The sequence below is a fragment of the Tilletiopsis washingtonensis genome (assembly GCF_003144115.1).
Source record: "Tilletiopsis washingtonensis strain MCA 4186 unplaced genomic scaffold FA09scaffold_19, whole genome shotgun sequence".
NCBI lineage: Eukaryota > Fungi > Basidiomycota > Exobasidiomycetes > Entylomatales > Tilletiopsis > Tilletiopsis washingtonensis.
In genome coordinates this window covers 72777-83534 of record NW_020312016.1, presented here as the reverse complement: position 1 = coordinate 83534, position 10758 = coordinate 72777, and the positions used below count along the sequence as shown (strand labels likewise).

Below are 10758 nucleotides of genomic sequence, written 5' to 3'. Positions count from 1 at the left end.
TCAGCGGTGCGCTTGTCGCAGCTGCCGCGCTTAGGCCCTTCGCTGCTCCTATCGCACGGCGCACTTCGCCCTTCGTGCTCCACCGCACGGCATGCGTCATGCCTCGCTGCTCCACCGCACGTCGCGCGCCATCCTTGACCCTTGTCTACTCCACCCGCACGGCCACGCATCTCCCTTTCTCCAGCGCACGTTTTGCCTACTCACTCTGGTCGCCGCCGCCCACGAGGGCATGGAAGACATTCTTGGCGTGGTGGTTATTGAGCAAGTCGTCCCACAGCGGGTTGGCGCCATTGATGGGCGCCGGATCCGGGCAGTTCGGGGGCGCCCAGGCAGTGGGGTCTTCCGACGACGAGAAGCCGTTGCACGAGTGACCGGCCCAACGGAAGTTCTGCGTCTTGGCCGGCACGCTGGGCGGCAAGGGGGGGGGGGGGGTTAGTGGGTGTAAGGGAGAGGGACACAAAGGTTTGCGAGCCGCCGCCGCCCCATTGCCCAAAGGCGCTCCGTCGTGCTCGAGTGTGTCACCTAGCATTCTCTGGCCCCGCTCCTCACACAGGCGCCGCACAAGTGGCGGAAAGCCGCAAGGGGGGGAGAGCCGCGCCCAGGTTCCTCTCGCCAGAGAGAGTAGGCGCATCGCAGCGGCGCACAAACATGGTCACCACCCTCGCTTTACCCCCTCCTCCTGGGTCGGCAGCTCTTGGTTCCTCTCCCTCTCTCTCGACGGAGCAAGTGCAAACAAGTGTTTCTCGTTCCCCACAGCCAAAGCGAAGCTAGAGGCAAGGCCGCGTGCGGGCCAGCTCAGAGCCACAGTTGGGCTCTCGCTCCAAGCTTTGCCCCCCCCCCCCTCCTTGTCGGGCGAGCGATTGGGGCAGCAGAGAGCAAGGCGGGCCGGCAAGAAATGCCTCACTTCCTTCACCCCCCGACGCCAAAGGCATTCAGACCCAAGCTGTTACGCTTGGTACTCTCAGTCGCCTACTGCGAATGATGCGAGACTCTCGCCCTCCTTGCTCTCCCCCCCCCCCCCCCCCCCCCCCCCCCCCCCCCCCCCGCGGCGGGCGCTCGGCGCAGCCTGCTCTACCGCCTTGGCGAAACCTGGGGCAGCGCCGAGTGCGCGCGCCACGAAGCAATGCCGCGCCAACGCTGGGGTGCCAAGAGGACTTTCAACAGAAACGCGGCCCGCTTTGCTTTGTCCCCCGCTTCTCGTCCGCCCCCGCCCCCCCCTCTTGCGTGTTCTGTGCGTGGTTTTTTCTTGGCCCCTTGGCATTACTCTCTTCATGCCCCCGTCCTACTCGACTCCTCCTTTCTCGCCACCTCGCGCACCCCCTGCCATTCTCTCCTTGCGACTCTCCGCCCTCAAGCCCGCCTCATACGAGACTCTGGCCTGCCCCCCCCCCTCTCTCCTGGGCGGCTCTGTCCGCTCTCTTTGCTCGTGGCGCGCTCATGCCATGCTTTCTGCAAGCCAGTCTTTGGTGGCCCTCGGGCACTCCTGCCCACCTTCTCGCACTCTTCCATGTCCTCGCTCCTGCGCTTACCTCGCTGCTGCGTCTCTGCCCATCCTTGTAACCCATCCTCTACCAACTCACTAAAACGTGTGGCTGCCGCCCTCTGCGGCGGGACTGTCCGTGTTTGGATGTGCGGTGCCGTCGATGCTGTACGTCACTGCCAGTTCGACGTCCTGCTGGTGCACCTCGATCTTGAAGCGCCAAAAGCTGAATGCTCCCTTTGCACCCTGATGCGTGTGGATGCGCACGCCCTTGCTGCTCGCCTGCGCATTCTCGCCCGCGCGCACCGCGGCGGGACCACCCTGGTCGTACGGCCCGCGGCTGGGACGCGCGAGGAACTGCAGCGTGGGCGGCGCGGCGTCGGAGACTTGCGAGGTGGCATCCTCGAGCACTAACAGCGCATAGCCGAGCCACACTCCCGCCACGCACGTGTCGTAGCGCAGCATGGGCCCGCATTTGACGTTGAGCGTGGGCATGGCTGGGCAAGGAGAGGGGGTGGGGGCTGGGGGTGAGGGTGGATGTGAGGGTGGAGAGAGAAGCGTCGTGGATGCGCCGCGCACAGATCAAGAGCGCAGAGCGGAGGCGAGGCTCAGCTCAGGCACGGCCGACCCTGAGAAAGGTGGATGCTGACCGTGCGGCGCGTGCGCGGCGCGCCGCTTTGGCGCGCGCCCAATCTCATGGCGCGCATCTGGCACCCGCAGCAGCCGCAGGCCGAGCGCCTTGATCGGTGGAGGCCGGCACCGAAGACTCGCCTCACGCCTCGCAACCTCTGACGCGCGCCGCGCCGCGCCAAGCAAGCGCCGCAAGCGAAGGCCCGCTTCTGCCTGGCATCGTGCCTCCGCCTCCAAGCTGCGCTTTGCAGCTGCGACGCGGGCGGCTCGCGGCACTTCTGCCTCAAGTCATGTGGCGAGGCAGGCATGGCACGGCCCATGCATGGCGCGTCAGCACGCAGCGACGTGCAGCAGCAGCAGCAGCAGCAGCAGCAGACGCAGCAGCAGACGCAGCAGCGAGCTGCTCCTCTCGCCTCGCGCTCGCTTGGCCGACGCTTGCAAAGGGACCTGCTGCTTGCGGGCTGCGCCTTCGCAGATGCGGCGCGCGCGGCGCCGTGGCGTGAGAAATCTGCAGCGAGAGAGAGAGCGAAGAGCAAACGTGGCTTGCTCCCGGCGTGCGGTGCGGTGCGGGTGGCGTCTCGCTCCTTGCCCTTTCCCCGGCTGGTCTGCTCGCCTCTTGCACGCGTCATAAAATCCAGGCGCAGATGCAAACGGCAGGATGCAGCAAGCGCTTGCCGCTGCAGCAGCGCCCCCTCTGGCCGCTCTAAAGTCGCGAGTTGCCTGACTGCTCGGGATCTCCCTTCGCAGCAGCACCCGTCTCGAGAGGCTTGCCGTCGTCAATCTCAGGGCCAAGCCAGGCCCACACGCTGGCGCAGAGCGGTGTGCCAGCAAAAGGCGAGCTTGCACCAGGGCACTCGACTGGGCCTGCAAAGGCTGCAGCGCCAGCACCTTGGCTCCCTCTCTCATCCGCGGCCTGCGCAACCTGCTCGGATTGCGCGCCACGCCCACGCCTGCTCTGCATGCCTAGACCCGCTGGGGGCCCGATCAGAACTCAACTTTCAGGTGGTACTGCATTGTGAAGCAGCAGTGTATGGAAGCCACGCAGATCAGACAACAGGCCATCGTCGTGGAACGCCACTGTGAGCTCCATGGCACGTGCGACAGCTCCGACGAGCGGCAAAGCGAGAGCCGCGCGCGCCCGCTCACGGCGCATCTGAGTGGCGCAGGGCCTCAATGTTCAGTACAGCATACCGTTGATTACGTCGTTTGAGTGCGCAACACAACAACAACGTGCAAGGTGGAGCGACAAACACGGCCGCAAACGGCCGCACAAAGGCAGCCGCTGCCCCCACAGCCGCTGTCCGTGGCGCCCGTGACAGCTTGGAAGCGCGCGGGCTATGGGCATCGGGTGGGGTATCGAGAGGGGCGGACAAGAGAAGGAACCCGCATGGGCAAGCGAGAGAGAGCTGTTGTGTGTGTGCCGTGCTCAAGCCGCGCTGCCTTCACTCCTTGTGCCGGCTCTTGAAGGGATTGTGAATGCGCGAGCGTCGCTTGCTCTGTGTGTGTGTGCGCATTGTGCGAGTCGGGTCAGCCCACTTTCTCTCTCCTCTGCTGTGGCCCGTGCCAAGTGGCAGGACCCTGCACTCACCGGCGTGCCCGTGGCGCTGCTCATGATCGACTGCGTGTCCGCCGTCACCTCTGCGCCTCCCATGGCCATGATGTTGTTGGCGTTGGCCGCGGCGGCGAGCTCGGAGCTGTATGCCGCCGGCGCCACACCTTCGGGCAGCGGCGGCACGGCCGGATACCCCTCGAGCGCAAGCGCTTCATCCTCGACGGCCGGCAGCCCACTGCTGCTCGCCTTGCGATGCCCGCGGCCCGTCACGAGGCCAAAGGCGCCCTTGCCCACGCTCCCCGCGCCCGAGCCGACGGCCTTGACGCCGTGCACGCCCACCTTGCCCACGCCCTGCACGCCGTGCACTCCCACGCGGCCCACGCCTGGAGGTGCCCACAAAAGTGTCAGCCCGGAAGACGCACGCAGAGAAAGAGGGGGGGGACTCACCAACTCCAACGCGGCCTACACCCATGACGCCGCCGCCCACCGCTCCTCCGACGGCGGTGAAGGTGCGTCCGAGGCCCAGCGACGTGCCTGCGGGCATGGTGTGTGCAAGTGAAAGCGGGGCTCAGTCATCGACGCTCCCTTGCACTTGCTCAGCACTCACCCTTGCGGCCTCTCGTCGCGATAAACTCGGGCCGGAAGACGAGCTTGACGGAGAGCGTGCCATTCTCGCTCGCCCCCTTGCCCGTCACGCGCAGTGTCTTTTCCGTGCTTTCAAACGGCTCGAGATCGGCGAGATCGAGCACCGCTTGGCCTAGCTTGTCGTCGACGCCCACACTGTCCCAGTCGAACACCTCCAGCACCATGTTGGCCTTCACGCGCGAGGGCTGAGGGAAGGGGGCTGAGCAGATGTGAAAAAGGGAGGAGAAAGGAGACAGCACGCACGACTTCAACTTCGCCGAGCACTTCGTGGAAATCAGGGTTCACCGTCTTCTTGACCTGCGGTGGGGGAGCGCGCGAGAAGGGCGGGGGAGGGGGTGAGCAATGGTCCTTCACTCCGCGCATCTGCCTCCGCCAATCTCCACGCTCAAGGCATCACATATCCGCACGTGTCCTCGCAACTCACCGTCTTGCTCTTGAGCTTCTGCTCGCCATCCAGCAGCAGCTTGACGTATGGATCGCTCTTGCCGCCGCGGTCGGCCGCACGCAGGTTGCGCGCATGCACGAGCTCGACGCGCAGGAAGCCCGTGTTGTTGACGCTCTCGACGGGCTCGAGATGCACGTCGCAGGGAATGTACTTGGAGGGCAACAGGGAGTCAGCTGCTGCAGGCATCTGCAACGCTCGATGCGGCCCTTGCCCACCTTGCATACGAGCTCCACTGTGGACTGCGCGGCGCCGTGCGCCTCGCTCGCGAGGGTAAACGTGGCGGGGCGGTCGAGGCAGCGCTCCAGGACATCCTTTGTGTTTGCCTGAAACTCGGCATACACGTCGTTCTCGCCCTTGCCCGAGCCGGTGCGCAGCTTGAGCCACATGCGGCTCCAGTCGAGCTCCTTGACCACCGCCTCGCCCACCTCGTCGACGGTGCACTTCTGCGTGCGCGCCACCTCCGTCGTGTACGCGGGCCAGTAGGCGTCGTCGAAGAGCACTTCGAGACGCGAGTTGCGCCGCGCATAGTTGCCGCCGAGGATGTTGAAGACGATGATGCCAGACTCTGCAGCAGGGATTCAGCCACTACGCTGTGGTGGCGTTGATGATGGTCAGAGAGGGGGGGGGGGGGCACTCACGGCAGGCGAGCACCTCCTCGCGCGTCATGTCCACGCCGTCGCCCGCATGCGTCGCGTCCGTCTTGACGCTGGCGATGCTTGCCAGGCTCGCCTTGTTCTTGACGTGTCGCCTGGTGAGGGATGCCTTTCTGTCGACGCCGTTGGCCTGCTGCTGCACGGACGGCTTGCGCTCCACACCGCCGCCGGCGCCCACGTCGAGCGTCGGCGCGCTCATCTGCTGCGCCGTCTTCTCGAGCTCCTGCTCCGCCTCATCCTCCGCCTCTGCATCCGGATCGCCTCCATCGTCGTCGTCGCCGCCACCGTCGCCCGCCTTGCGTGCCGCCTCGTTGCCCGCGCCAGAGAACTCGACGCCGTTGAGCGCCGTGGCCGGCAGGAACTCGACGTCAAACTCAATCTCGCCGTAGAAGGCGCCGCGGCCGAGCGCCAGCTTGGCATGCCGCCGACTCTTGCCCGTGCCCGTGTACGGCACGGCGCGCGTGCCTCGGCCCTCGGCCGCCAGGTCCTTGACGGGCACGTCGACGGTGCCGATGCTGCGATCACGCCCCTGGTTCTGGTAGTCCATCACCTCGACGACGACCGTGTCCTTGAGGGAGTGCACGGGCGCATAGAGAATCTCCTCCCACACGGGATTGAGGTTGTTGTTCTGCACCACCGAGCCGTCGACCTGAGCGCCGCGCACCTTGAGCGACACGTACGGGTCGCTCTTGCCGCCGAGGGCCGCCTCGACATTCTTGACGCCGACGGCCTTGTGCATGTGGAACTTGAGCACGCCAATGGAGGGCGTGTAGCCCGAGCCGCCGTTGAGGGAGCCGCTCATGAGCACGGGCTTCCACTCGGCCGACATGCGCACGCGGCCCTCCTTGCTCTTGCTCAACGGGAACCAGTCCTGGCCGCGCTCCTTGGCCGCGAGCAGATCGTTGAGCCTGACGGAGAGAAAGCCGCACGTGCGATCGTGGTCGATGACCTGCACGCCCACGACGGCCTGTGCGGCAGAAGGGGGGGGGGCTCGGCTCAGCGTGTTGCCCGCCACACCAGCACTGCACCCGCTGCCGCCGCACGTCACTGCACGGCAACTCACCTTGCCGCGGTTCGTGACGAGGAACTCCATGTGCTCCTCAAAGATGGGATCGAGCGTCTTCTTGACGACGCGCGTCTCCTTGATGCGCACGCCGTTGAGCAGCATGCGCGCCTTTGGATTCGAGTCGCGCAGTAGGCCCGCGGGCTTCTCGAGGCCCTTGACCTGGTGGATCGTGAGGCGCACCACGCCCGAGCGTGTCTCGGGCAGCGGCTCCGGCTTGCCGTCGGCGCCCACGCTCGGCTTGAGGACGGGGTAGAAGGAGAGCGACGTCTGCAGCGAGCCGCGATCCTTGCCCTCATGCACCACGGGCAGCGCGATGTTCTCGTGCTCCGGCTCATGCTCCAGGCCCGCGACGTCGAACACGGCCTGTCCGATGCGCGAGTCTGGCCGATGCTCGTTGAAGTCCATGACGCCAAACGTGAGCATGCCGTTGAGCGAGTTGAGGAGCAGAAAGTGCGTGCTTTTGAACTGCGGACTCGACGTGCTGCGCTTGTACTTGGTCTTTGCCAGCGTGCCCTTGTCGTCGATGGAGAGGGCAATGTACGGATCGGGCGTGCCGCCGGTGAGCTTGACGGCCTTGAGGTTGCGCGCGTTCCAGATGGTGACCTGCAGCACTCCGCAGGCCGTGTCCAGCGGCGTGCCCGAGAGCAGCTCCTCGAGATTGATGGTAAACGTGTTCGGATTGTACATCATCGGCCCGAGGTTGGCGTCGACCTGGCCCTTGACGAAGCCCTCGAGCCCGGGCAGCGCGGCAAAGATGTCAAAGCCAAAGGTGTTGCCGCTGTGGAGGGGGTAAGCACGGCACACTGGCGGCTCGCCTCGGCGCCGACACGAGCAAGCAGCACCGCTCGCCGCCCCCCACTCCCACTCCGCGTCTGATGTGCTCGCAAGCACTCACCCGACTGGCTTGAGTACAAAGTCGATCACCGGCGGGCTCATCAGGCTCACATCCACCGTCTGCACGTGGGGAAACGTCGAGATGAGCTTCATCTTGATGCGTGCGTGGGCGGTGAAGGAGATGTCCTCGACGAGAATCGGGATGCCGGCGCCCACGAAACCCTTGCCCACGCGGATCGTGAGGCAGATCTTCGGGTTGACCTTGCGTGCCAGTTGCCGCACCGTGAGGTCTTGCGTGTCGTTGGGCGTGAAGCTGATCTTCCAGTCCATGCATACCACGTCGTCTGCCCGGAAGGGGGGGGGGGGGGGAGATCAGCTGTGACCGCTCAGGCGAGCCTGCCGGCTTCCTCCACCCACCTGCCGTCGCCGGAAACGTCCTGACAAAGTCGATGAGGGGCGCCTTTGTGCCGAGCGTAAACGTCGTCATGCGGATGCTGTCGAGAAAGCTGGGACACTGCTCGACGAGAATGGCATCGACCGTCGAGATGATGGTGGCGCTGAGCACGGGCTCGTAGATGAGCCAAAAGCGGCGCATGAACTCATTGATCCAGCCCGCCGTCTCGTTTTCCGTCAGCATGTGCTTCTTCGCCAGCTCGCGCGCAATGTCGTCGCGCGCGCGCTGCCGCGTGCGCCGCATCGAGGCGTTGTAGTACGTCGAACAGACGGCGCCAATGACGAGCAGGGAAAAGAGACCGCCGCCGAAGCGCGTGGCAAAGTAGGTGGAGAGCACGGCAAAGATGACTGGCAGGTGCGTCTCGTGAGCAAGGCTTGTGTGGCTTGCCCTCTCTCCACCTCCAAAACTCACGGATCGCAGCGTCCCAGTAGAAGCGACCATACCATTGATCCGCCAGATACTTGCTCACAAGCACCGTCTCTTCATGCGGGCGCGTCTCTTCCTGGCCCGTCGTGAGGCCCGGCTGGCCCTGCAGCAGCTCCTTTGCGCGTCCCGTGTGGCCCACTACGGCGTCGGGGGGAAGGGTAGAGGTGGGCACGCCGACCTTCCTGCCCGAGTTGGGCTCTTGGCCCTCGAGCCGCGAGATGCGGTCCACATCGGCCGACGTGAGTGTGGCGGCGACACGCTTGCCATGGATGTCCGAGGCCATGCCTGGCAAGGATGGAGGGGCGTCAGAAGGCGCCATACTCGATAGGTGACGCGAGAGCAACGGCAGATAGCGAGGATGGCGAGGTCGGCGATCGGCGCTGTGCTGCGTTCAAGGGACGAGCTGGCAGGAGCTGCCAAGGCTGCCAGACGTTGCCTCGGCAGACCGAGGGAGCCCTAGGCCGGCCGAAAAGCTAGCAGCAAAAAAAGGCAGGCGCAGAAGTAGGCGTGGGCTCAAGGGTGCAGGATGTGGCCCCCGCTTTCGAAGGAGCCAACTACCTCTCTCAGACATGTCCGGTGCAGAAACATCCCTCTCTCCCTCCATGGCCGCCCGATAGAAGGAGCAACATCGCGCGCGGTGCGGGCTCGCGGCGCCTAGCAAGGCTTCTGCAGCCCCCTCCCCTCGTGCTGCCCACGTTGCCTGCCTCTTTCGCAGTACTGCAACCCGCCTCACAGCGCACCTCTGTCCCTCTCGGTTGCACGCAATCTCCTCCTCTCGCCCTCCTCCTTGGCGCTCCTGCGCGCGCCGGCCTGCCACTCACCCAGCGCGGCATTCTCCTCTTTCGTCGGCCTGATCTGCTGCATCTGGCGGCGTGCCTCTGCTGCCTTTTGCTCCGGCGTCGCCTCCTCGTCGAAGTGCATCACGCGTGCGCCGTCGGCCTCGTCTGCGGCCAGGCGCGCGCCGAGGGCGGCGGCGTCGCGCGCATCGGCCTTGGAGAGGGCGCCGAGGCCGTCGGGCTGCGGCACGCCAGCAGACGCAGACGCAGCTGCAGCGGCAGGCGCAGGCGCCACGGCCAAGGCGTGGTCTTTGGAGCGCACGGCCGACATGGGCTGCACGTCCGGCGCGGAGAGAGAGGGAGCGAGTGGTGTTGAGAGGAAGATGGCGAAGCGCGAAGCTCGAAGCGCGGCGCGAGGAGAGGCGGCCGCCAGCGCGCGCACAGACCGCGCGCGCCAGACCCTCGCAGCGCGCTGCCAGCCACACGGCGAGCCACGCACGGCGCAGCGGGAAGGCACGCCGACGGCACGGCAGCCGTGGCGGAGCGGCATCGTCGGCTGCCAGCAGCAGCGCACAGTTGCTCCCACGCTTTGGCCTCACCAGCACACGCGCCGCGCGCTGCGCATCCGATGCCATCACGCGGCCGCGCGTGGCCTCCACATTGCCGTGCCGTGGCGCCTCGGTGGCCGCTCGCGCCGCCGCCTTGCCGCCCACGACGCCCTGAATGCTGCTGCGCTCCCTCTGCCTCACACATCGCACCATGTCCTCCTCCTCCACCTCGTCATGGTCTCAGCTCTCCCTGCTCATCCCTCCCCTCTCGCCCTCCGCCCACAAGGGCCAGGCCGGGCGCATCGGCGTCGTCGGCGGCAGTGCAGACTACACCGGCGCGCCCTTCTTCGCCGCATACGCCGCCATGCGCCTCGGCGCAGACCTGGCGTACAACGTATGCACGCCTGATGCGGGCGCAGTCATCAAGACGTATGCGCCTGATTGTATCGTCAACACCTGCCTCGGAGGACAACAGTGAGTTGTTTTGTGTGTGTGCGGGCGTGGGCAGGGAGAGCAAGCAGAGAGGAGGAGAGAGAGCGAAGAATGATTGGCGGGCCGTATCCTCACGCGCACACGCATCGCGAGGCAAAGGCAGAGCAGGTGGAAGAGAGGACAGAGAACAGAGAGCGGGGCGAGCGAGAGGATGCGCAACCTCCCAAGTCGCCCGGTCTCTCTGCCTCTCTGCCTCTCTGCCTCTGTGCCTTGCTGCCTCTCTTTTTTCTCTGCCGGCATTGCCACGCTCGGATGATCGGCACGCTCGGGATCGCTTGCGCGCTTAAGGAAGGGGGGGGGGGGCATCGTTGTTCGCCCCCATCTGCGGCTGACCTTGCTTGCTTGCCCCTTTTCATCCTCATCTGCACCGCGCCGCACCGCACCGAACCTGCGTGCCTTTTTTTCCTCGCCCTTCCCTCCTCTCCCCTCCTGCGCTGCTCGCCTCGTCTCGCTTGCTCGCCCCCCCTCGGCGCGTGCCCTCCGGCTCGGGCAACAACATCCAGGTCGGAGGAGCAACTACAGCGCCGTATGAAGCCGCTCTTTGAGCGCCTGCATGCAGTCGTGATTGGCCCCGGCCTGGGACGAGATGAGGCCATGCAGCGCGCCGGCAGGGCTGCTATTGAGGTGAGTTCTTCCAGTCTTCGATGTGTGCGCAGGGAGAAGGCGTGAGAGAGGTGGAATGAGAGTGATTTGGGGAGGGGGGGCGAGAGTGGAGCGCTTTGCGAAGGCCGAGCTGAGAGACGCTGCATTGGCTGCA

General features: G+C 66.0%; 3 protein-coding genes across 3 annotated transcripts in view; 1 reads left to right on the top strand and 2 right to left on the bottom strand.

Moving 5' to 3' along the window:
* FA09DRAFT_331577 (hypothetical protein) overlaps positions 1 to 2005 on the bottom strand; it is a 4194-nt gene extending 2189 nt beyond the window's left edge. The window contains exons 1-2 of the mRNA XM_025743081.1: positions 1581 to 2005; positions 205 to 407 (exon numbers count right to left, since the gene is read on the bottom strand). Of these exons, the coding sequence (XP_025596248.1) occupies positions 205 to 407; positions 1581 to 1975 (598 nt within the window). The 5' untranslated portion in view covers positions 1976 to 2005. The remainder of the gene's footprint in view (positions 1 to 204; positions 408 to 1580) is intronic.
* A 1283-nt stretch (positions 2006 to 3288) lies between these two features.
* Positions 3289 to 9314, bottom strand: FA09DRAFT_321567 (hypothetical protein). The gene is made up of 13 exons (XM_025741025.1): positions 9007 to 9314; positions 8171 to 8470; positions 7723 to 8106; positions 7367 to 7649; positions 6469 to 7249; positions 5391 to 6372; positions 4968 to 5317; positions 4732 to 4902; positions 4551 to 4604; positions 4270 to 4492; positions 4110 to 4196; positions 3699 to 4045; positions 3289 to 3606 (listed from the first exon to the last, which is right to left on the bottom strand). Exons 1-13 carry the CDS (start codon positions 9290 to 9292, stop codon positions 3553 to 3555), a joined length of 4302 nt encoding a protein of 1433 aa, XP_025596247.1. The 5' UTR covers positions 9293 to 9314; the 3' UTR covers positions 3289 to 3552.
* A 398-nt stretch (positions 9315 to 9712) lies between these two features.
* Positions 9713 to 10758, top strand: part of FA09DRAFT_331574 (Ribokinase-like protein) — a 2370-nt gene continuing 1324 nt past the window's right edge. The window contains exons 1-2 of the mRNA XM_025743080.1: positions 9713 to 9983; positions 10505 to 10625. Of these exons, the coding sequence (XP_025596246.1) occupies positions 9721 to 9983; positions 10505 to 10625 (384 nt within the window). The 5' untranslated portion in view covers positions 9713 to 9720. The remainder of the gene's footprint in view (positions 9984 to 10504; positions 10626 to 10758) is intronic.